Genomic DNA, 26502 nt, shown 5'->3' on the forward strand with positions numbered 1-26502 from the left:
TGTGCCGGAGCCAGCTGGTGCTGGCCAGTGAGAGCTGATTGTTACATATCATCATGACTTTTGCAAGCAGCTGACTTCATGTTAGTAGTGCCAAACTGGCTATGTTTGGAGTGCTGACATCGTAGAAATCTGCAAACACACAAACATACCCCATGCCCTGCTAATTTTTGTATTTTTGGTAGAAACGGGGTTTCACCATGTTGGCCAGGGTGGTCTCGAACTCCTGACCTCAAGTGATCCACCCACCTCGGCCTCCCAAAGGTGACTGGGATTATAGTCGTGAGCCACCACGCCCAGACACATGTGGCATTTTATGAACTTAGTTACACAGTTTATGCCACTACATTTACAGTTGTTTATAGGATGCTTAGTAAGCATGGGTGTGTGTGAGATGTTGTGGTTTAACTACAGCCCTCTTGTGATCAGGAGCTGTGTGTTCTATACCCACTCTACTTTCCAACACATCCACACACACTCACACACACACACCTTTAAAATAGTGCTGTCTGGGATGCTGGTGATCTCTTGATGAACTGAGGCTGAATTTTTTTATACTTCTTAGCCATAGAATCCTTTGCTCACACAAAATCTCACATGGGAATGTTAAGTGTTAATTAATTTAGAAGCCCTGTGGCTCTGCTCTCTTGACTACCCTTCCGGTCTCTATTTTCATTACTGTAAGCTGCCTCTGAATTGTAAAATTACTAACATCTAAAAAAAAAAAAAAAAAAAAAAAAAGGTGAAAAATGGGCCAGAATCGCTTATTGAACTAATAACTAAGTAACAATGAAAACTTGTAATCCTGTGACTGTTGGCATTTTACTGAGTCATTGGTGTTTCTGAATTGATTGGGATATGCAATAGAAATGTGAGAACCGGCTAGTTAATAACAAGGTGGGCAAGGTTGCCTAAGGTCCTTAGTCTAAACGTGGCATTTCTTCCCCTTCTTTTCCCTTCCTTCCCTTTTCCCCAGATGGACTTGGGCATTCCAGCAATGACCAAGTGCTGCAACCAGCTGGACGTCTGCTATGACACGTGCGGTGCCAACAAATATCGCTGCGATGCAAAATTCCGATGGTGTCTCCACTCCATCTGCTCTGACCTCAAGCGGAGTCTGGGCTTTGTCTCCAAAGTGGAAGGTAGGTATCTCAATGGCATGTACAGTGCACAGGGAGTTTTGTTCCTGTTTTCACACTGAGATATAGCCAGAACCCCTAGACTCAAAGAGATCATCAGAGCTAACTGAATATTCTTGACGGAACACTGTGGCTGAGCAAGAAATGGTGAAGGAAAGATTCTGGGCACTCCTTCACTAAAGTTCTTGCTGTCCTGCCCGCGAGCTGCTGGCACCACTCCTGAAGGTAAACTACTACACCAAAGCCTTCCCAGAAAAAATAAAAATCTATCATTTAAGGCTGGAGAAGGAATTGCCCAACTGGCTTGGATTATCCATTCCACTGTTAAATAATTTTCCATATCAGGAATTATTCTTTATAGGACCACTTGGTTTGGCTTAAGCCTTTTTTGTTTGTTTGTTTTGTTTTCAGTCAGGGTAGGAATTCAAAAAACCTTTTCGGTGTAAAGATCTCTATACACTTGGGGACAATTATTTTATTTAAAAATTTTAAAAAAATTTTTGAGACAGAATCTCATTCCGTCACCCAGGCTGGAGTGCAGTGGTGTGATTTTGGCTCACTACAACCTCTGTTTCCGGGTTCAAGTGATTCCTGTGCCTCAGCCTCCCATGTAGCAGGGATTTATAGGCATGTGCCACCATGCCCAGCTGATTTTTGTATTTTTAGTAGAGATGGGGGGTCTCGCCATGTCGCCCAGGCTGGCCTCGAACTCCTGAACTCAAGTGATCTGCCTGCCTCAGCCTCCCAAAGTGCTGGGATTACAGGCGTGAGCCACCGTGCCCAGCAAGGATAGTTATTTTAAACAACTGCTTTGCTACCTAGTTTCTAGCACTGACTATTTCTTTTTCCTAATTTACTTAGGAAGTTTTTACTCTCAGTTTTCGAAGCCAGGATATTGTATCCAGGTGTGAATTAGCATTTTCTATTTTTAGAAGACAAGAGTTGAAATGCAGGCTGATAAAGAGCTGGCTCCACACCACAGACAGTGTCTGCAGCAGAGAGAATTTTGGATCTTTTCATAGATCAATGTCTAGAGTGCAGTCTGGAGGTGAAGGTGTGAGGGCTTGGAAATGTGAATAATTCAGTGTGCCCTATGAAAGGGAGTATCATCCTATTTTGTTTCTACAGAGGATGAAAAAGTGCCTGCTGCTAATCTCTGGTCAGGTCAAGTTACTTTCTGCAAGCAATGTCCTATTGATTCATTCTCCCAAGTATCTCTTTCATATCCCACTTGCCTGGTTACTGCAAATTAACCCAGTCTCTGTGTCCCATCTAATTGATGGTCACCATTGGGACCAGATATGCCACACAAATCTGATCATCTTGACCCCCTGTGTAAATCATTCAATACATTCCTCCTTACGGATTAAATCCAGACTCCTCAGTATGCCGTACATGGCCCTTTCTGATTCAGCCCTAGCCTTCCTCTCCACCATCATCTTGGGCATTCCTGGTCTCTCTCCTGACTCCTGCCTCAGTGGGCTCAGAACTGTCCCTTCGTAGATTCTACAAAAAGAGTGTTTCCAACCTGGTGAATCAAAACACAGGTTCCATTCTGCGAGATGAATCCACACATCACAAAGCATTTTCAGATAGCTTGCTTCTAGTTTTTATCACGGGATATTAGATGTTTTTCTTATAGCCCTCAATGGGCTGAGAAATGTCCCTTTGTAGATTCTACAAAAAGCGTGTTTCCAACCTGGTGAATCAAAACACAGGTTCCGTTCTGTGAGATGAATCCACCCATCATACTGCATTTTCAAAGATTGCTTATTTCTCATTTTTATCACAGAATATTCTATTTTTCCTTATGGGCCTCAGTAGGCTCAGAAATGTCCCTTCGTAGATTCTGCACAGAGTGTTTCCGACCTGGTGAATAAACTACTTGGGTAGATGGCCCATTCCTTTCTGCCCCTGTGTGAAACGCACTAATCATTCATTTTTTGTTGTTGTTGAAACAGATTTATTAAGTTACAATTCACACACGATACAATTCACCCATTTAAATGCTTTTAAATATGTCCACAGAATTATGCAGTCAATCCCACAGTCAATTTTAGAACATATTCATCACCCTGAAAAGGAACCCCAGGGCCATTAACAGTCTCTCCCCAAACTCCCCCTGCCCAGCTTGAGGAAATCACGAATCTACTTTCTACCTCTAGAACTGCCTATTCTGGACATTTAGTATAAATGGAATCATATAATATATGGTTTTCTGTGACTGACTTACATTACTTGGCAAGGTTTATCCATATTGTAGAATGTATCAGTATTCCATTCCTTTTTATTGCTAAATAATATTCCATTGTATGGCTGTAACATATTTTCTTTTTTTTTTCTTTTTTTCTTTTTTAATTCTACTTTAAGTTCTAGGGTACATGTGCACAACGTGCAGGTTTGTTACATATGTATACATGTGCCATGTTGGTGTGCTGCACCCATTAACTCGTCATTTACATTAGGTATATCTCCTAATGCTATCCCTCCCCCATCCCTCCACCCCACGACAGGCCCTGGTGTGTGATGTTCCCCACACTGTGTCCAAGTGTTCTCATTGTTCAATTCTCAACTATGAGTGAGACCATGCGGTGTTTGGTTTTCTGTCCTTGTGATAGTTTGCTGAGAATAATGGTTTCCAGCTTCATCCATGTCCCTACAAAGGACATGAACTCATCCTTTTTATGGATGCATAGTATTCCATGGTGTATATGTGCCACATTTTCTTAATCCAGTCTATCATTGATGGACATTTGGGTTGGTTCCAAGTCTTTGCTATTGTGAATAGTGCTGCAATAAACATACGTGTGCATGTGTCTTTATAGTACCATGACTTACAATCCTTTGGGTATATACCCAGTAATGGGATGGCTGGGCCAAATGGTATTTCTAGTTGTAGATCCTTGAGGAATTGCCACACTGTCTTCCACAATGATTGAACTGGTTTACAGTCCCAACAACAATGTATAAGTGTTTCTATTTCTCCACATCCTCTCCAGCACCTGTTGTTGCCTGACTTTTTAATGATCGCCATTCTAACTGGTGTGAGATGGTATCTCATTGTGGTTTTGATTTGCATTTCTCTGATGACCAGTGATGATGAGCATTTTTTCATGTGTCTGTTGGCTGCATAAATGTCTTCTTTTGAGAAGTGTATGTTTATATCCTTCGCCCACTTTTTGATGGAGTTGTTTGATTTTTTCTTGTAAATTTGTTTGAGTTCTTTGTAGATTCTGGATATTAGCCCTTTGTCAGATGGGTAGATTGTAAAAATTTTCTCCCATTCTGTGGGCTGCCTGTTCACTCTGCTGGTAGTTTCTTTTGCTGTGCAGAAGCTCTTTAGTTTAATTAGATCCCATTTGTCAATTTTGGCTTTTGTTGCCGTTGCTTTTGGTGTTTCAGTCATGAAGCCCTTGCCCATGCCTATGTCCTGAATGGGATTGCCTAGGTTGTCTTCTAGGGTTTTTATGGTGTTAGGTCTAACATTTAAGTCTTTAATCTATGTTGAATTAATATTTGTATAAGGTGTAAGGAAGGGATCCAGTTTCAGCTTTCTACATATGGCTAGCAAGTTTTCCCAGCACCATTTATTAAATAGGGAATCCTTCCCCATTTCTTGTTTTTGTCAGGTTTGTCAAAGATTAGATGGGTGTAGATGTGTGGTGTTCCATTGAGGCCTCTGTTCTGAGGCCTCTGTTCTGTTCCATTGGTCTATATCTCTGTTTTGGTACCAGTACCATGCTGTTTTGGTTACTGTAGCCTTGTAGTATAGTTTGAAGTCAGGTAGCATGATGCCTCCAACTTTGTTCTTTTGGCTTAGGATTGTCTTGGCAATGTGGGCTCTTTTTTGGTTCCATATGAACTTTAAAGTAGTTTTTTCCAATTCTGTGAAGAAACTCATTGGTAGCTTGATGGGGATGACCTTGAATCTATAAATTACCTTGGGCAGAATGGCCATTTTCATGATATTGATTCTTCCTATCCATGAACATGGAATGTTCTTCCATTCGTTTGTGTCCTCTTTTATTTCATTGAGCAGTGGTTTGTAGTTCTCCTTGAAGAGGTCCTTCGCATCCCTTGTAAGTTGGATTCTTAGGTATTTTATTCTCTTTGAAGCAATTGTGAATGGGAGTTCACTCATGATTTGGCTCTCTGTTTGTCTGTTATTGGTGTATAGGAATGTGTGTGATTTTTGCATATTGATTTTGTATCTGTAGGCTTTGCAGAAGTTGCATATCAGCTTAAGGAGATTTTGGGCTGAGACCATGGGGTTTTCTAAATATACAATCATGTCATCTGCAAACAGGGACAATTTGACTTCCTCTTTTCCTAACTGAATACCCTTTATTTCTCTTCTTGCCTGATTGCCCTGGCCAGAACTTCCAACACTATGTTGAATAGGATTGGTGAGAGAGGGCATCCCTGCCTTGGGCCAGTTTTCAAAGGGAATGCTTCCAGTTTTTGCCCATTCAGTATTATATTGGCTGTGGGTTTGTCATAAATAGCTCTTATTATTTTGAGATATGTTCCATCAATACTAGTTTATTGAGAGTTTTTAGCATGAAGGGCTGATGAATTTTGTTGAAGGTCTTTTCTGCATCTATCGAGATAATCATGTGGTTTTTGTCTTTGGTTCTGTTTATATGATGGATTACATTTATTGATTTGCATTTGTTGAACCAGCCTTGCATCCCAGGGATGAAGCCAACTTGTTCGTGGTGGATAAGCTTTTTGATGTGCTGCTGGATTCGGTTTGCCAGTATTTTATTGAGGATTTTCGCATCGATGTTCATCAGGGATATTGGTCTAAAATTCTCTTTTTTTGTTGTGTCTCTGCCAGGCTTTGGTATCAGGATGATATTGGCCTCATAAAATGAGTGAGGGAGGATTCCCTCTTTTTCTATTGATTGGGATAGTTTCAGAAGGGATGGTACCAGCTCCTCTTTGTACCTCTGGTAGAATTCAGCTGTGAATACATCTGGTCCTGGACTTTTTTCGGTTGGTAGGCTATTAATTATTGCCTCAATTTCAGAGCCTGATATTGGTCTATTCAGAGATTCAACCTCTTCCTGGTTTAGTCTTGGGAGGGTGTATGTGCAGGAATTTATTCATTTCTTCTTCATTTTCTAGTTTATTTGCATAGAGGTGTTTATTGTATTCTCTGATGGTAGTTTGTATTTCTGTGGGATCAGTGGTGATGTTCCCTTTATCATTTTTTTATTGCATCTATTTGATTCTTCTCTCTTTTCTGCTTCATTAGTCTTGCTAGTGGTCTATCAATTTTGTTGATCTTTTCAAAAAACCAGCTCCTGGATTCATTGATTTTTTTGAAGGGTTTTTTGTGTCCCTATTTCCTTCAGTTCTGCTCTGATCTTAGTTATTTCTTGCCTTCTGCTAACTTTTCAATGTGTTTGCTCTTTCTTCTCTAGTTCTTTTAATTGTGATGTTAGGGTGTCAATTTTAGATCTTTCCTGCTTTCTCTTGTGGGCATTTAGTGCTTTAAATTTCCCTCTACACACTGCTTTAAATGTGTCGCAGAGATTCTGGTATGTTGTGTCTTTGTTCTCATTGTTTTCAAAGAACATCTTTATTTCTGCCTTCATTTCATTATGTACCCAGTAGTCATTCAGGAGCAGGTTGTTCAGTTTCCAAGTAGTTGAGTGGTTTTGAGTGAGTTTCTTAATCCTGAGTTCTAGTTTGATTGCACTGTGTTCTGAGAGACAGTTTGTTATAATTTCTGTTCTTTTACATTTGCTGAGGAGTATTTTACTTCCAACTATGTGGTCAATTGTGGAATAAGTGCGATGTGGTGCTGAGAAGAATGTATATTCTGTTGATTTGGGGTGGAGAGTTCTGTAGATGTCTATTAGGTCTGCTTGGTGTAGAGCTGAGTTCAAGTCCTGGATATCCTTGTTAACTTTCTGTCTTGTTGGTCTGTCTAATGTTGACAGTGGGGTGTTAAAGTCTCCCATTATTATTGTGTGGGAGTCTAAGTCTCTTTGTAGGTCTCTAAGGACTTGCTTTATGAATCTGGGTGCTCCTCGATTGGGTGCATATATATTTAGATAGTTAGATCTTCTTGTTGAATTGATCCCTTTACCATTATGTAATGGCCTTCTTTGTCTCTTTTGATCTTTGTTGGTTTAAAGTCTGTTTTATCAGAGAATAGGATTGCAAGCCTGCTTTTTGTTTTGTTTTGTTTTCCATTTGCTTGGTAGATCTTCCTCCATCCCTTTATTTTGAGCCTATGTGTGTCTCTGCACGTGAGATGAGTCTCCTGAATACAGCACACTGATGAGTCTTGACTCTTTATCCAATTTGCCAGTCTGTGTCTTTTAATTGGAGCATTTAGCCTATTTACATTTAAGGTTAATATTGTTATGTGTGAATTTGATCCCGTCATTATGATGTTCACTGGTTATTTTGCTCGTTAGTTGATGCAGTTTCTTCGTAGCATCAATAGTCTTTACAATTTGGCATGTTCTTGCAGTGGCTGGCACTGGTTGTTCCTTTCCACATTTAGTGCTTCCTTTAGGAACTCTTGTAAGGCAGGCCAGGTGGTGACAAAATCTCTCAGCATTTGCTTATCTGTAAAGGATTTTATTTCTCCTTCACTTATGAAGCTTAATTTGGCTGGATATGAAATTCTGAGTTGAAATTCTTTTCTTTAAGAATGTTGAATATTGGCCCCACTCTCTTCTGGCTTGTAGGGTTTCTGCCAAGAGATCCACTGTTAGTCTGATGGGCTTCCCTTTGTTTTGTGGGTAACCCGACCTTTCTCTCTGGCTGCCCTTAACATTTTTTCCTTCATTTCAACTTTGGTGAATCTGACAATTATGTGTCTTGGAGTTGCTCTTCTCGAGGAGTATCTTTATGGCATTCTCTGTATTTCCTGAATTCGAATGTTGGCCTGCCTTGCTAGGTTGGGGAAGTTCTCCTGGATAATATCCTGAAGAGTGATTTCCAACTTGGTTCTATTCTCCCCATCACTTTCAGATATACCAATCAAACGTAGATTTGGTCTTTTCACATAGTCACATATTTCTTGGAGGCTTTGTTCATTTGTTTTTACTCTTTTTTCTCTAAACTTCTCGCTTCATTTCATTAATTTGATCTTCAATCACTGATACCCTTTCTTCCACTTGATTGAATTGGCTACTGAAGCTTGTGCATGCATCATGTAGTTCTCATGCCATGGTTTTCAACTCCACCAGGTGGTTTAAGGTCTTCTCTATGCTGTTTATTCTAGTTAGCCATTTGTCTATTCTTTTTTCAAGGTTTTTAGCTTCTTTGCGATGGGTTCAAACATCCTCCTTTAGCTTGGAGAAGTTTGTTATTACCGATCGTCTGAAGCCTTCTTCTCTCAACTCGTCAAAATCATTCTCCGTCCAGCTTTGTTCCATTGCTGGTGAGGAACTGCGTTCCTTTGGAGGAGAAGAGGCTCTCTGATGTTTAGAATTTTCAGCTTTTCTGCTCTGGTTTCTCCCTATCTTTGTAGTTTTATCTACCTTTGGTCTTTGATGATGGTGACCTACAGATGGGGTTTTGGTGTGGATGTCCTTTGTTTGTTACTTTTCCTTCTAACAGTCAGGACCCTCAGCTGCAGGTCTGTTGGAGTTTGCTGGAGGTCCACTCCAGACCCTGTTTGCCTGGGTATCACCAGCGGAGGCTGCAGAACAGCAAATACTGCAGAACGGCAAATGTTTCTGCCTGATCCTTTCTCTGGAAGCTTCATCTCAGAGGGGCACCCAGCTGTATGAGGTGTCTGTCGGCCCTTACTGGGAGCTGTCTCCCAGTTAGGCTACTCGGGGGTCAGGGACCCACTTGTGGAGGCAGTCTGTCCGTTCTCAGATCTCAAACTCCATGCTGGGAGAACCACTACTCTCTTCAAAGCTGTCAGACAGGGATGTTTAAGTCTGCAAAAGTTTCTGCTGCCTTTTCTTCAGTTATGCCCTGCCCCTAGAGGTGGAGTCTACAGAGGCAGGCAGGCCTCCTTGTGCTGCAGTGGGCTCCACCCAGTTCGAGCTTCCCAGCAGCTTTTTTTTTTTTTTTTTTTTTTTTTTTTTTGAGGCGGAGTCTCGCTCTGTTGCCCAGGGCTGGAGTGCAGTGGTGCGATCTCGGCTCACTGCAAGCTCCGCCTCCCGGGTTCCCTCCATTCTCCTGCCTCAGCCTCCCGAGTAGCTGGGACTACAGGCGCCGCCACCACGCCTGGCTAATTTTTTTGTATTTTTAGTGGAGACGGGGTTTCATTGTGTTAGCCAGGATGGTCTCGATCTCCTGACCTCGTGATCCGCCCGTCTCGGCCTCCCAAAGTGCTGGGATTACAGGCTTGAGCCACCGCGCCCGGCCCCCAGCAGCTTTTTTTACCTACTCAAGCCTCAGCAATGGTGACGTCCCTCCCCCAGCCTCGCTGCCCCCTTGCAGTTTGATCTCAGACTGCTGTGCTAGTGGTGAGCGAGGCTCCGTGGGCATGGGACCCTCTGAGCTGGGTGCAGGATATAATGTGGTATGCTTTTTGCTAAGACCATTGAAAAAGTGCAGTATTAGGGTGGGAGTGTCCTGATTTTCCAGGTACTGTCTGTCACGGCTTCCTTTGGCTAGGAAAGGGAATTCCCTGACCCCTTGCGCTTCCTGGGTGAGGCGATGCTTCGGCTCACACTCCGTGGGCTGCACCCACTGTCCAACAAACCCCAGTGAGATAAACCTGGTACCTCAGTTGGAAATGCAGTTGGAAATGCAGAAATCACCCATCTTCTGTATCGCTCACGCTGGGAGCTGTAGACTGGAGCTGTTACTATTTGGCCATCTTGGAACCTCCCTCAACATACTTTCTTTATCCATTCATCAATTGATGGACATTTGTGTTGTTTCTACCCTCTGGCTATTATGAATAATACTGCTATGAACATTTATGCACAAATTTTTGTGGAAACATATGTTTTAATTTCTTTTGGGTATGTATCTAGGAGAGGAATTGCTAGGTTAAATGGTAACTCTATGTTTAACATTTTGAAAAGCTGCCAAACTGTTTTCCAAAGTGGCCACACCATTTTGCATTCTCACCAGCAAATTGTGAAGGCTCAGGCTCTTCCACATCCTCACCAACATTTGTCATTATCTGTCTTTTTAATTATAGACCCTACTCCCTGTGAAGCTGTATCTCATGGTGATTTTAATTTGCAGTTCCCTGACAGTTACTGATGTTGGGCATCTTTTTATGTGCTTATTGGCCATTGCATATATACTTGGATGTCTATTAGGATTCTTTGTCTCTTTTTAAATTGTGTTGTCTTTTTATTATTGAATTGTAAGAGTTCTTTATATATTCAAGTCCTTTATCAGAGATATGATTAGCAAACATTTTCTCCCCCCTTTTTTTGTTTTTTTCCCCTTACTTTCTTGATGGTATTATTTGTAGCACAGAAGTTTCAAATTCTAAGTCCAATTTATCTATTTTTTAATCTGTTCTTTTGTCATTTGTACTTTTGGTGTCATATGTAGTAATGCTTTGCCTAACCCAAGGTCACAAAGATTTACTCATGTTTTCTTCTAAGAGTTTCATTGTTGTAGCTCTTAACATTTAGGTCTGTGATTCATTTTGAATTAATATTTGTATATGATGTAAGAAAAAGGTCCAATTTCATTCTTTTCTATGTGGATATTCAGTTGTTCTGGCACCGTTTGTTGAAAAGACTATTCTTTCCTACATTAAATTATCTTTGCACCCTTGTCAAAAATCAATTGACCATAAAGGTTAAGATTTATTTCTAGACGCTCAGTTCTATTCCACTGATCTATGTCAGGACCATGCTGTCTGTTACTGTTGTTATGCAGTAAATTTTGAAATCAAGATGTGTTCTTAAACTGTGTACTTTTTTGTCAAAACTATTTTGGACATTCTGGATCCCTCACATTTCCATATGAATTTTAGGAACTGTTAGTCAATTTCTCCAAGGAATGGCAGGTAGAATTTTGAGAGGGTTATCATTGAATCTATAGATCAATTTGAGAATATTGCCATCTTAACAAAATTATATTTATATCAATGTCCTTTCCATTTATTTAGGTCTTCTTTATTTCAACAATGTGTTTATAGTTTTCACAGTACAAATCTTGGACTTCTGTTAAATTTATTCCTAAGTATTTTACTCTTTTTAATGCTATTGAAATGTAATTGTATTTAAATTTTATTTTCAGATCATTTACTAATAATGTATAGAAATACATTTGATTTTTGTACATTCATCTTATATCCTACAACACAGCTGAAATAACTCCTTAGTTCTAATTGATTTTTTTCATGGATTCCATAGGTTTTTCTATATATAAGATAATGCCATCTGCTTTTCATCTTCCTTTACAATTTGGATTTTTAAAATTTTTTTCTCTTGCCTAATTGCCCTGGCTAGAGCTTCCAATACAACATTGAATAGAAGTGTTGTGAGTGGACATTCTTGTCTTGTTTCTGATCTTAGAGTAAAAGCATTTCATCTTTCACCATTGAGCATGATTGTTAGCTATGGCTGTCTCTAGATGGGCTTTATCAGGTTGTGGGAGTTCTCCTCTTTTCCCAGTTTGTTGAGTTTTTTTTTTTTTTTTTTTTAATTCTTCTTCTTCTTCTTCTTCTTTTTTTTTTTTTTTTTCCTGAGACAGAGTTTCACTCTTATGCCCAGGCTGGAGTGAAGTGGTGTGATCTCAGCTCACTGCAACCTCCGCACCCCGGGTTCAAGCGATTCTCCTGCCTCAGCCTCCTGAGTAGCTGGGATTACAGGCGCCCGCCACCATGCCTGGCTAATTTTTGTATTTTTAGTAGAGACAGTGTTTCACCATGTTGGCTAGGCTGGTCTGGAACTCCTGACCTCAGGTGCTCCACCCGCCTTGGCCTCCCAAAGTGTTAGGATTAAAGGCATGAGCCACTGCATCTGGCTGAATGTTTTTATCATGAAAAAGTGTTGGATATTTTCAAATGTTTTTTCTGCATCTATTGAGATGATCATGTGGTATTTGTTCTATATTCTATTGATGTAGTGTATCATATTAATTGATTTTAGTATAGTTTAGCATTCGTGGGCTAAATCCCACTTAGTCATGATGTAAACCTTTTTATATGTTGGTGGATTCAGTTTACTAGTATTTTGTTAAGGATTTTGCATCTATAGTCACAAGAGATACTAGTCTATAGTTTGTTATTTTTGTGATGTCTTTGGTTTTGGTATCAGAGTAATATTGACCTCGTAAAATGAGTTGGGCAATGATCCCTTCTCTCCTAATTTTTTAAAAAGTTTAGAAAGGATTGATATTAATTCTTAAAATGTTTGGTAAAATTCCCCAGTAAAGCCAAGTAGAACTGGATTTCTTTGGGGAAGTTTTTAATTACTAAATCACCAGCTTGGGTTAGTAATTGTATTTGTATACACTAACAGTCTATTCATATTTTCTATTCTTCTTGAGTCAGTTTCAGCAGTTCATGTCTTTCTACGAACTTGTCCATTCCATCCAAGTTTTCCACATTTTTTGGCATGTAGTTATTCATAGTATTCCCTTATAATCCTTTTTATTTTTATTTTTTTGAGACGGAATCTCACTGTGTAGCCCAGGCTGGAGTGCAGTGGTGCAATCTTGGCTCACTGCAATCTCTGCCCCCGGGTTCACGCCATTCTCCTGCCTCAGCCTCCCGAGTAGCTGAGACTACAGGCGCCCGCCACCACACCCTGCTAATTTTTTGTATTTTTCGTAGAGACAGGGTTTCACTGTGTTAGCCTAGAGGGTCTCGTTAGCCAGGAGGTCTCCTGGCCTCTGATCTGCCTGCTTCGGCCTCCCAAAGTGCTGAGATTACAGGCGTGAGCCACTGTGCCTGGCCCTAATCCTTTTTATTTCTGTAAGATTGTTGGTGACATTTCTCTCTTATTTCTGAATTTGGTAATTTGAATCCTCTCTTTTTTTCTTGGTTAGTCTAGCTAAAAGTTTGTCAACATTTTTTATCTTTTCAATGAACCAACTTAAAAAATTTGATATATCATTCACATACCGTAAAATATACCCTTCACTTCAGTGGTTTTTGTATATTCACAGAATTGTACAACCATCACCACAATCTAATTCTAGAACATTTTCATTAGTCCCAAAAGAAACCCTGTAGCCATTAACAGTCATTACTCATTACCTTCCCTACCCCACCCCAGCCCTAGACAATCACTGTTTTACTCTCCATATGGATTGCCTATTCTGAAAATTTCATATAAACGGAATCATACAATATGTGGCCTTTTGTGTCCGGCTTCTTCTGCTTAACATAATGTTTTCAAGATTCATCCATGTTTTAGTATGCATCAGTACTTCGTTTTCCTGACCATTCTTGAAGTTTAAACTTAGATATATTACTTCCCCTAAGATACCTCCCCTAATAACCCTTGCTGCGAAGGGATAGGGACCCTTTCTGTGGGCTCCCATACCACCTTGGGGTTATTTTCATCATGAAGTAGTGTAGCTATCTGTTTACCTGTCCACCTCTTTATCCAAACTGTGGAGTCCTTAAGTTGAGGATGATGCCTTTTGTCTCTGTATCCTTGGCTCCTAAGACAGTGGCTAACGAACATATCCAACACATGCAAATGTTTTTCCATCAGCGAATGGTTGTTCATCCAATACCTGAACAGTGAAAACTATAGGCGAGATTGGGTGTGTTCCAGGTGGTATGTCCATAGATGGGAAAGCTATGGAAACATAAAAGAGGGAGTCTTCCGGAAAAAACATTCTCCATGGAGTGAGCACGGTGGTGTGGGAGGTTCTGGTTGCTCACCATTGTTTTGACCAAGGGCCCACCTGCGAGGGCACCTCCGGGTGTCTTCTGCTTTACTGGATTGGGCGGGAGCTTTTCTGAGAATGTTCTCTGAAATGTATGCTCTTCCTTTGAATTCTGTATTTGGATTACTGTCTCTACTTTCCTCTGGGTATCATGTCATCTCTGGAAATACAGTTCCTCTTCAGAATTACTCAATGTTAACCTTTCTGTCCCTCTTCATCTTTTTCAAGTAGCCTGTGATTCCCTGGTTGACACTGTGTTCAACACCGTGTGGACTTTGGGCTGCCGCCCCTTTATGAATAGTCAGCGGGCAGCTTGCATCTGTGCAGAGGAGGAGAAGGAAGAGTTATGAGGAAGAAGTGATTCCTTCCCGGTTTTGAGTGACACCACAGCTGTCAGCCTTCGAGATGTCAATCTTCGAGTCAGCGTGACTCATTCGTTCTTCCAACAGTTTGGACACCACAAAGCAGGAGAAAGGAAACATTTTTCTACACCTGGAAAGTGAGTCCTATCTTTTGAGGAAAATTGAAAAAAACATGGAGTGGTTTGAAGGCTACTCTTCATTTAAGACTGCTCTCCCCAACCAAGACACGTTGCCTGGAAATTCAGTTCTTAGCTTAAAGACTAAAATGCAAGAAAACCCTGCAATTCCTGGACCTGACAATTATTTTCATGAGTGAAATTGTGGGGAGTCCAGGCATTTGGGAGGCAATGACTTTCTGCTGGCCCATGTTTCAGTTGCCAGTAAGCATCTCACATTTAATAAAGTGTACTTTTTAGAACATTTGGATAGAGATGAATGAATTCCATTATCACCAATATGCTTCCATTTCACTTAGAAGAGACCAAAACCCAACCTGGTAAGTTCCACCGATGACCACAGTTATTCCCACTGATGCTAAAAAGAGAAAATAGGTGGGCAGGTTCAGAGGCTTACCTGATTAAGGCCAATGGAGGGGAAGGTCAGATGGAATTAGGTCTCTGAGGATTCACTTTTCCCTTCGGTGACCTGACCCTGCTGGTGTTCCCAGTTACTAAATGACGTTAGAGCCATGCTAAGATCTGAGATGTACTTGGTAAGAGTTACTAACGGAGCTGGCTAGGAAAAGTCCCTGCAGCCTGTCGGGAGTGAGAGACAAGTGGCCATTCCCCAACTTGCGGGTCACAACCCTAACCATGGATTAGAATCACCTGAGAATCCTTTAAAACAAACCAATAAAGAATACACACTGGTATTTTATAAATGTTTTCCAGGTGATTCTGCTGCACAGAAGGGCTGGGGGCCACTAATCTACAGCAGAAATTGGCTCACTAAGTCCTGTGGACCAAGCCTAGCCCAAAGCCTGTTTTTGTTGTTGTTGTTGTTGTTGTTTGTTTATTTGTTTGAGAGGGAGTCTCACTCTGCCACCCAGGCTGGAGTGCAGTGGCTAGATCTTGGCTCACTGCAACCTCCGCCTCCTGGGTTCAAGCGATTCTCTTGTCTCAGCCTCCTGAATAGCTGGGATTACAGGTGCCTGCCACCAGGCCTGGCTAATTTTTGTATTTTTAGTAGAGACGGGGTTTCACCATGTTGGCCCGGCTGGTCTCGAACTCCTGACCTCAAATAATCCGACTGCCTCGGCCTCCCAAAGTGCTGGGTTTACAGGCATGAGCCACCACACCTGGCTCAAAGCCTGGTTTTGAATCCTTTTTTGCAATAACCATGCTCATATTTGTTCACATATTCTCTGTGGCTGTCCTTGCACTACAACAGCAGAGTTGAGTAGCTGTGGCAAAGACTGCAGGGCTCAGAAAGCCTAATACATTTACCGGTTGGCTTTTTACAGAAAAAGTTGCTGACTTCTATCTAAATCCTTTTCTCCTTGCCCTTACTTTTGTTAATTTTACTTTTCTACTAAGAACTATTAAATGTAGCATTTTGTTTGTTTGTTTGTTTGTTTGTTGGGATTTGGGGTTTTTTGGAACAATGTCTCACTCTGTCACCCAGGCTGGAGCACTACCATGGCTCACTGCAGCCTCAACCTCCTGAGCCCAAGCAATCCTCCTACCTCAGCTCCCCAAGTAGCTGGAACCACAGTGGCACACCACCATGCCAGGCGAATTTAAAACAATTTTTTTGTAGAGACGAAGTCTCACTATGTTGCCTAGGCTAGTCTTGAGCTCCTGGGCTCAAGGAAATCTCCCACGTTGGCCTCTGAAGTGCTGGGATTCCAGGCATGAGCCACTGAGCCCAGACTGCAGCAACTTTTAAAAACTAAAAGCAGAAAAACTTTTCTGATCTTATGTAAAGGCCATAAAATTAATTGGCATATAAAGAAATTGGAGTTAACTGCAGATAAAATTTATCTTTGTGGTTTATATTTTTATTTTTTGTGGTTTATAACTTTATTTCAATAAAACTTATTAAGTACCTACAAAACAGAGTGTGGCAGAATTGTATACTTTTTTCTATTATCTTATCAACCTGAGGGTACAGAATACCAAATAACAGGGAATATGGTACCAAACTTTAATTCTGTTACATCTCATTGAAGCACTTAAATACATGTTGATGAATTTATTAATATTTATTAGGTAAAAATATTTCACTTAAGGCAATATATTAGAAGTATCAAAAGATGGCCGGGCACGGTGGCTCACGCCTGTAATCCCAGCACTTTGGGAGGCTGAAGTGGGTGGATCACCTGAGACCAAGAGTTCGAGCCAGCCTGGTCAACCTGGAAAAACCCCATCTCTACTAAAAACACAAAATTTAGCTGGGTGTGGTGGTACACGCATGCCTGTAGTCCCAGCCACTCAAAAGACTGAGGCGGGAGAATTGCTTGAACCCTGGAGGCAAAGGTTACAGTGAGCTGAGATTGCGCCTCTGCACTTCAGCCTGGGTGACAGAGCAAGACTCTATCTCAAAAAAAAAAAAAAGAGAGAGAAAAAAAGAAATTAGTATGAGACAGAAAAACTAAATACTACTTTTAAAATTATATACTATTTTATTGATAAACTTCCAACTCCCCTATCATTAGTCTGCATTTGAATTGAAATTACAAGGTATAACTATTATTTACATATTTAAGGAGTCACTGGGTATTTAAGTCATAATTTCAGTAACTGTTTAATTTTTCTAGGGTTTATTACTTGAAATATTATACCCGGCTTCTGATTTTGTGATCTGATTGCATCGTACACGAGGTATTTAAGTGTAGGAAGGAAATGAGAGAAATGGGGTGAGTGTCTTTCTGGGTGGACAGTTTAGTTTTCAGCCCTAGAAAGATGAAACCCCACCCAGGCCACGTTGTTCAGCAGTGCTGTGGCCTGTGCCGACCGAATGGACCAAATCAGAGTGAGTTGGTGCTGGGAGTCTGAACTCACAGTGTGAAGTCTGAGCCTAGGTGTTGGCGGATGTTCTTAGAGGTCCGGGGGGAGAAGCTCCAAAGAGCAGAGCCACCCAATACAGGGACTCGAGGTGTGGCTGCGAACTAATCCTCCCAGTCAATACGGATGGGGCCGCCTGTTAGCGTCTGGCTCTGTAGACCGGCTGAGTCCTCTCCTCCTGCCCCGCGACGCATTCGCCGGTGGCAACCCTGGGCACAGCGGGAACGCTCGTCCAACACTCCACAGACAAGAACCCGGCAGTGCAGAAACACTTCCTGAAGAGATGGTCACGATTGTTAATAAAAACAGTAACTGCTGCCACTTGGGGGGCACCTTAAGGAGCCAGACACAATACTCAATGTTCCCAAGCATTAACTCATGTAATCTTAACAAGGACACCCACAAGCAGAGGTTATCATCCCCGTTTTACAGATAAGGAAACAGACAGAGAGGTTAAGGAACTTGCCAAAATGTAAACATTTAGTAAAAAATGTGGCAAAGGTTGCATTTAAGTCACGTGGGTGATTAAAAAACCCATATTCATAACTCCTGCATGGAGCTGGAACAGAAGAGGCCTTTGTGAAGCAACATCTACTAGAACATCTTCCTTCTTCACACCAAGGTCTGGGGATAGCATTGGCTCCCATGCACTTGCGCTGTCAAATAACCAGTGTTCTCTGCAAGCGCCTTTCTGTAGGTAACTGCCTGGGCTACCTGCCTGATTGAGGGCGATCGGGATCAGCCATCATTGTCAGCAGTTGTTCTGTAACCATGGTATAGCTGCAATGGACCCGCATATACTTACAAGCAGTGTGGAAAAGAATGTCGGCCTCTTCAACTTCCTTTTGTTTAAATGTTGCGCAACTACACTCTAACAACAACGATAAAAAAACTTTCAGCTTATCTCACTACAACCTTTTCTATATAGCCCTTTATAACCTCTATCCATGAGTATACATGTTTTTTAAATGTAACATATTTAATATGCCTGTAAATTGCTATGACAGCAGTTTTTATGTCTGCTTTTCCCGTATTTATCATTTTAATAACTCTTAATATTGCATTAAATTGATATACTGTGGCCCTTAGCCCTGTTTGTTTGGGGCTTTTTCTTCTACCCCCTTATAACAATGCTCTACAGACACTTCCAACACATCTTGTCCATTTTGGCTTAAAAATCTTTTTGGGGCCAGGCACATTGGCTCACGCCTGTAATCCCAGCACTTTGGGAGGCCGAGGCGGGCGGATCACAAGGCCAGGAGATTAAGACTATCCTGGCTAACACGGTGAAATCCTGTCTCTACTAAAAATACAAAAAATAAGCCGGGTGTGGTGGGGACTGCCTGAAGTCCCAGCTACTTGGGAGGCTGAGGCAGGAGAATGGCGTGAACCCGGGAGGCAGAGTTTGCAGTGAGCTGAGATCACACCACTGCACTCCAGACTGGGTGACAGAGCAAGACTCCGTCTCAAAAAAAAAAAAAAAAAAAAAAAAAAAAAAAAAAAAAAAATTTTGTTTGTTTTTAGGGACAGGGTCTCATTCTCTCACCCAGGCTGGAAGTACAATGGCCTGATCATAGCTCACTGTAACCTTGAACTCCTGGGCTCAAGTGACCTGCCTCAGCTGCCTGAGTAAGCTAGGACTACAGATGTGTGCCACTATGCCCAACTAATTTTAAAATTTTTTGTAGAGAAGAGGTCTTGCTATGTTGCCCAAGCTGGTCTCAAACTCCTGGCCTCAAGCAATCCACCTGCCTCTGTTTTGTTTTGTTTTTAAGAAACTGTCAGAATTGGAATTTTTAGATAAAAGAATATGATGATTTTATGATTATTATTACATATTATCAGACAATGTTCCAGAAAATGTACCAATTTATACTGTCACTGTATACTTCTCCCTGTAACCTTGTAAGTGTTGTATTTTATAATTTTCATAAATTTAATATGTATAAAATGGTGTCTTATAATTGTTTTCATCAGCACTTAAGTACTATTTTCAGTGAACATTTCACTATTTGTCTTTTCTGTGAATTTCCTGTCCATATCCCTTGCCATTTGACCAATCACCACACTGACTTTTCAACCATAACTGCCCGCAAAGATTTTAAATTAAATTATGATCCTATAATATTTTCTTTGAACAGCACAGTGATTTTGGCAGGCAGTGGGGTGTGACATGCATGAAAGGGTTAAGCTTCTCAATGGCCAGTTTCTCTGTATTTTTTCTTGAGCCCATGCAGATCCTCACAGTGGGCTCTTGGAATGTCAATGTATTGGGACACCAAAAAAAAAAAAAAAAAAAAAAAAAGGCTCAGGTTCAGGGGTTATAAATTAAAGATGTTCAACTCACCTTGTGGTCTTTGCCCACAAACTTGAAGACAGGGACCTGGAAGTGCTTTGCTAGGTGATCCCGGGATGTGTACTGCTTTACCGAGTCATCTGAAACGCAGCTGAAAGTAGGGCAGATAGCACATAAGACTTGATTGCTTCAACAGAGGTGGAAAAACAATCTAGCCCAACATTTTGGCCCAAGGAGAGCCAAAGGGGTGGAGGAGGCTGGAGTGTACTCAAGCTTTTTGGGAATGAAAGAAAAATTAAAGTTTTCCCTGTGAAGGCCTCTTCAGACCTAGCCTTTTTCACTAATAGCGTCTGTCCCATTTATCATTCGCTGTACTCACAAACTGGACACCAGTTTGTGTCATGAGCCACTGCGCCCAGCCTAGGAGCCATTTTTGACTCTCCTCTCCTTCACTAGTTTTACCTCCAAAATGTCAGTAAGTGGTTCCTGAACTAATAAAGAGCTGACAGTCGTGCCATGCAGTTTTAGTAAATAACTGGGTGTGCTGTGAACTTAGAGGCTGGATGCGAACTAGGGGTGATGAGACTATTCCCGCAGCAGCATTACCCATCCCGGATGAGGTAGTATTTCAGGACCTCGTCGATCTTGGAGGTGGGGGTGGCGAAGCAGCTCTCCACCAAGCTTTCCAAGCCGCTCACGTGCACCAGGGGCTCAATGCCAAAGTAGAGGGAGTCACGAAGCTTGAGGGTAGGCAGAGCTTCCCGGTAAGGTTCCTCAAACTCATTGTCCTTGAAGATCTCCAGAGTGAATGGGAAGATCCCATGATTTCGGCTCATGATTTCCAGTGGGGAGTTTCTAAGGTTGGGAACGTATCCTTCAGAAATGGTGTACAGGCATGGAAACTCGCAGGTCACTGGGATCAGCAGCTTGCTGGTTCGGATGATGAAGTCCCCGCTGCTGCCTGGGGTCTGCTTGGGTAGACCTGTCACGAGGTTGCTGGCCACAATCTTGTCATTCACCACCTGAGCCAGGTGAGGGTGAGGAGAGGAAAGAGATTGTCTGTTTATTTCTACAGAGTTTTTTTTATCCTCCCCTCTCACCTTAACATTCTACCAGTGTCTATCTAACTCAAAACATATTAGAGATTTGGTTGCCTAAGGCTGAGTTTTGTTTTGTTTTGTTTTTTCCCACTGCCCTCCTCTTTTTATCACGCCATCCTGACTGTTAAGAGTCTTAGCTCTACCAAAACACAGCCAGACTGCTTCTTTAAGTGGGACCCTGTTCTGCTCCTTATCTCTGGGGGGGACCTCCCAACTGGGGCCTCCTACTGGCTCTGCCCATATTCTCCAGCAGACAGAGTTTTGATTTCTACCTGCGATGGAGTGCCAAGGGGGAGGGGTAGGCTGTTTGGACAACTGTTTGGACAACTCAGCCATTTTAGCCTGCAGGGAGTCCAAACTGTCTAGAAGTGGACGCAGTACCCCAGGATGGCATAGCTGCTCTAGGAAAGCATGGCCACACGGCTTCTTTAAGCGGGTCCTCGATCCTTTTCCTCCTGGCTGGGTGAGATCTCCCAAATGGGGTACCAGTCACCTCCTAAAGGTGTGTTCAGGTAAGCAACAGGTCTGTACCCACTGGGATGGAGCTCCCAGAGGAAGGGGCAGGCCACCATCTTTGCTGTTTCAGCAACTTAGCTGTTTCAGCCTCCAGGCTTTGGAGAGCTCAACCTGACTGGGGGGTGATGGAAATGGTACCTCAGCACACTTCAGTTGCTCTATGAAAGCAGGGCTAGACTGCTTCTTTAAGCAGGTCCCCAATCCTTTTCTTCCTGGCTGAGTGAGACCTCCCAACCGGGGTTTCCAACCACCATCTACAGGTATGTTAAGACTGGCAACAGGTCTGTACTGTGCAGGGATGGAGCTCCCAGAGGAAGGGGCAGGCTGCTATCTTTGCTGTTTCACAGTCTTCACTGGTGATACCTCCAGGTACTGGAAAATCTGAGGTGACTAGGGACTGGAGCAGATGCCCAGCTAACCACAGCAACCCTACAGAAAGGTGGCCAGACTGTTAAAAGGGGGAAAAAAAGGCCAAATCAGTACACCTGTAATTCCAGTACTTTGGGGGTCCCAGTCAGGTGGATCACCTGAAGTCAGGAGTTCGAAACCAGTAGCCAACATGGTGAAACCCCATCTCTACTAAAAATACACAAAAATTAGCCAAGTGTCATGGCATGGGCCTGTAATTCCAGCTACTCAAGAGGCTGAGGCAGGAGAATCGCTTGAATGCCGGAGGCAAAGGTTGCAGTGAGCCAAGATTGCACCACTGCACTCCAGCCTGGGTGACAAGAGTGAGGGTCCATTTCAAAAAAAAAAGTGGGAGAACAAAACCCCCCAAACCTCATCCAAAGATCAGCAACATCAAAGACTGAAGGTAGATAAGCCCTCAAAGATGAGAAAGAATCAGTGCAAGAACACAGGGAAAACTCAAAAAGCTAGAGTGCCCTCTCTCCCTCAAATGACTACATCACCACTCCAGCAAGGGTTTGGAATGGGGCTGCAGCTGACAGGGCTGAAATAATAGAAGTGGACCTCAGAATGTGGATAAAAACGAACTTTGCTGAGCTAAAGGAGCATGTTCTAACTCAATGCAAGGAAGCTAAAAATCATGATGAAACATTATAGAAACTGACAAAGAAAATAGCCAAGATAGGCCAGGCGTGGTGTCTCATGCCTGTAATTCCAGCACTTTGGGAGGCCAAGGCAGGTGGATCACAAGGTCAGGAGATCGAGATCATCCTGATTAACACGGTGAAACCCCATCTCTACTAAAAATACAAAAATTAGCTGGGCATGGTGGTGTGTGCCTATAGTCCCAGCTGCTGGGGAGGCTGAGGCAGGAGAATGGCATGAACCTGGGAGGCGGAGCTTGCAGTGAGCTGAGATTATGCCACTGCACTCTAGCCTGGATGACAGAGTGAGACTCCATCTCAAAAAAAAAAAAAAAAAAAGAAAAGAAAAGAAAAGAAAATAGCCAAGATAGAGAAGAGCATAACCAACCTGATAGAGCTAAAAAAAACACAAGAATTTCATAATGCAATTGCAAGTATTAATAGCAGAATGGATCAAGCAGAGGAAAGAATCTCAGAGCTTGAAGACTGTCTTTCTGAAATAAGACAGGCAGACAAGAATAGAGAAAAAGTAATAAAAAGGAATGAACAAAACCTCCAAGAAATATGGGATTATGTAAAGAGACTGAATATACGACTGATTTGAGTACCTGAAAGAGCTGGGAGAATAAAACCAATTTGGAAAACATATTTCAAGATATCCATGAGCGCTTCCCCAACCTTGCTAGACAGGCCAACATTCAAATTCAGGAAATGCAGAGAACCCCAGGAAGATACTCCACAAGAAGATCATCCCTGAGACACAAAATCTTCAGATTCTCCAAAGTTGAAATGAAAGAAAACATGTTAAGGGCAGCCAGGGAGAAAGGCTAAGTCACCTACAAGGGAAGCCCATCAGACTAACAGTGGACCCTTCAGCAGAAACCCTACAGGCCAGGAGAGACTGGGGGCCAATATTCAACATTCTTAAAGCAAAGAATTTTAAATGGCCAGGCACAGTGGCTCACACCTGTAATTCCAGCACTTTGGGAGGCTGAGGCAGGCAGATCACTTGAGGTCAGGAGTTTGACACCAGCCTGGCCAACATGATAAAACCGCATCTCTACTAAAAATATAAAAATTAGCCAGGCATGCGTGTAGTCCCAACTACTCAGGAGGCTGAGGCAGGAGAATCACTTGAACCTGGGAGACAGAGGTTGCAGTGTGCTGAGATCATACCACTGCACTCCAGCCTGGAAGACAAAGCAAGACTCTGTCAAAAGAAAGAAAGAAGGAAAGAAAGAAAGAGAGAGAGAGAGAAAGAGGAAGGAAGAAAAGAAAAGAAAAAGAATTTTCAACCCAAAATTTCATATCCAGCCAAACTAAGCTTCATAAGTGAAGAATAAATAAGATCCTTTTCAGAGAAGCAAATGCTGAGGGAATTTGTTACCACCACACCTGCCTTACTAGAGCTCCTAAGGAAACACTAAATATGCAAAGGTAAAACCACTACCAGCCACTATAAAAACATACTGAAGTACACAATGACAGGATCGAATTCACACATAATAATACTAACCTTAAATGTAAATGGATTAAATGCCCCAATTAAAAGACACAGAGTGGCAAACTGGATACAGAGCTAAGACCCATTGATATGCTGTCTTCAAGAGATCCATCTCACATGCAAAGACACACACAGGCTCAAAGTAAAGGGATTGAGGAAAATTTATCAAGCAAATGGAAAACAGGAAAAAGCAAGAGTTGCAATCCTAGTTTCCAACAAAACAGACTTTAAATTAGCAAAGATCAAAAAAGACAAAGAAAGGCATCACATAATGATAAAGGGTTCAATTCAACAAGAAGAGGTAACTATGGTAAATATATATGCACCCAACACAGGAGCAACCAGATTCATAAAGCAAGTTCTTAGAAGCCTTCAAAGAGACTTAGATTCCCACACAATAATAGTGGGAGACTTCAACACCCCACTGACAATATTAGACCATCAAGACAGAAATTAACAAAGATATTTAGGACCTGAACTCAACTCTTGATCAGTTGGACTTGATAATTATCTATAGAAGTCTTCACCCCAAAACAACAGAATATACATTCTTCTCATCACTACATGGTACTTACTCTAAAATTGACCCATAATCGGAAGTAAAACACTCCTCAGCAAATGCAAAAGAACTGAAATCATAACAGTCTCTCAGACCACAGCACAATCAAATTAGAACCCAAGACTAAGAAATTCACTCCAAACCATACAATTACATGGAAATGTAATAACCTGATTCTGAATGACTTTTGGGTAAATAATGAAATTAAGGCAGAAATCAAGAAGTTATTTGAAACTAATGAGAACAAAGATATAACATACCAGAACCTCAGGGACACAGGTTAGGCAGTGTTAAGAGAGAAATTTATAGCACTAAATGCCCACATTAAAAGCTATAAAGATTTCAAGTTAACAACCCAACATCACAACTAAAAGAACTAGAGAACCAAGAGGAAACAAACCCCATAGCTAACAGAGGACAAGAAATAACCAAACTTAGAGGTGAACTGGAAGAGATAAAGACACAAAAAAACCATTCAAAAGATCAACAAATCTAGGAGCTGGTTTTTCCAAAAAAGTTAATAAAATAGATAGACCACTAGCTAGACAAGGAAGAAAAGAGAGAAGAATCAAATAAGCACAATCAGAAATGATAAGGGGATATTACCACTGACCCCACAGAAATACAAACAACCATCAGAGAATATTATAAATGCCTCTATGCATATACGCTAGAAAACCTAGAAGAAATGGATAAATTCCTGGACACATACATCCTCTCAAGACTGAACCAGGATGAAGTTGAATCCCTGAAGAGACCAATAATGAGGCCCTGAAAATGAGGCAGTAATAGCCTACAACCAAAAAAAAAAAAAAAAAAAAAAAGCCCAGGACCAGACAGATTCACAGCTGAATTCTACCCCCTGTACAAAGAAGAGCTGGTACCATTCCTACTGCAACCATTTCAAAAAATTGAAAGGGAGAGACTCTTCCTTAAGTTGTTCTATGAGGCAAGCATCATCCTGAACCAAAATCTGGCAGAGATACAACAAAAAAAGAAAACCTCAGACCAATATCCTTGATGAACATTGATGCAAAAATCCTCAGCAAAATACTGGCAAACTGAATCCAGCAGTACATCAAAAATCTTATTCACCACAATCAAGTAGGCTTCATCCCCAGGATGCAAGGTTGGTTCAACATATGCAAATCAATAAATGTGATACATTACATAAATAAAACTAAAGACAAAAACCATATGATTATCTCAACAGATATAGAAAAGGATTTCAATAAATTTTGGCATCCTTTCATGTTAAAAACTCTCAATAAACTAGGTATTGAAGGAATATACTTCAAAATAATAAAAGCCATGTATGACAAACCCACAGCCAACATCATACTGAATGGGCAAAAGCTGGAAGCATTCCCCTTCAAAACAAGCACAAGACAAAGATGTACTCTCTCACCACTCCTATTCAACATAGTGTTGGAAGTTGCCAGAGCAATCAGGCAAGAGAAAGAAATAAAGGGCATTCAAATAGTAAGAGAGGAGTCAAACTATCCCTGTTTGCAGATGACATGATTCTGTATCTAGAAAACCCTATCATCTCAGCCCAAAAGCTTCTTAAGCTGATAAACAACTTCATCAAAGTATCAGAATACAAAATCAATGTGCAGAAATACCAGCATTGTTATATACCATCAACAGTCAAACTGAGAGCCAAATAACAAATGAACTCCCATTTGCAATTGCCAGGAAAAGAATACCTAGGAAAACAGCTAACAAGGGAAGTGAAAGATCTCTAAAAGGAGAACTATAAACTACTGCTTAAAGAAATCAGAGATGACACAAACAAATGGAAATATATAGGAAGAATCAATATTATTAAAATGACCATACTGCTCAAAGCAATTTATAGATTCAATGCTTTTCCATTAAACTACCACTGATATTCTTTGCAGAAAAAATCTATTTTAAAATTCATATTGAACCAAAAAAGAGCCTGAATAGCCAAGGCAATCCTAAGCAAATAACAAAGCTAGAGGCATCATGCTACCCAACTTCAAATTATGCTATAGGGCTACAGTAACCAAAACAGCAAGGTATTGGTACAAGAACAGACACAGATCAATGGAACAGAAAAGAGAACCCAGAAATAAGACTGCACACCTACAACTATCTGATCTTCAACAAACCTGACCAAAACAAGCAATGAGGAAACAGTG

General features: G+C 41.4%; 2 protein-coding genes across 6 annotated transcripts in view; one reads left to right on the top strand and one right to left on the bottom strand.

Annotated features, from left to right (window-relative positions):
• The window catches only part of PLA2G12B (phospholipase A2 group XIIB), a 34913-nt gene extending 18556 nt beyond the window's left edge, over positions 1-16357 (top strand). For 2 of the 4 annotated variants that reach the window (XM_015147402.3, XM_015147403.3), the window contains exons 3-4: positions 974-1139; positions 14169-14722. In XM_015147402.3, the coding sequence (XP_015002888.1) occupies positions 974-1139; positions 14169-14290 (288 nt within the window). In that variant the 3' untranslated portion in view covers positions 14291-14722. Of the gene's footprint in view, positions 1-973; positions 1140-14168 lie in introns of all 4 variants that reach the window. The other 2 variants (XM_001104302.4, XM_077946632.1) reach the window with 2 other exon arrangements.
• A 548-nt stretch (positions 16358-16905) lies between these two features.
• OIT3 (oncoprotein induced transcript 3) overlaps positions 16906-26502 on the bottom strand; it is a 34834-nt gene continuing 25237 nt past the window's right edge. For both annotated transcript variants that reach the window (XM_001104470.5, XM_077946631.1), the window contains 3 exons: positions 20210-20625; positions 19655-19754; positions 16906-17582 (listed from right to left, as the gene is read on the bottom strand). In XM_001104470.5, the coding sequence (XP_001104470.2) occupies positions 17412-17582; positions 19655-19754; positions 20210-20625 (687 nt within the window). In that variant the 3' untranslated portion in view covers positions 16906-17411. The remainder of the gene's footprint in view (positions 17583-19654; positions 19755-20209; positions 20626-26502) is intronic.

This window comes from Macaca mulatta, chromosome 9 (assembly GCF_049350105.2).
Source record: "Macaca mulatta isolate MMU2019108-1 chromosome 9, T2T-MMU8v2.0, whole genome shotgun sequence".
In the NCBI taxonomy this organism is placed as follows: Eukaryota; Metazoa; Chordata; class Mammalia; order Primates; family Cercopithecidae; genus Macaca; species Macaca mulatta.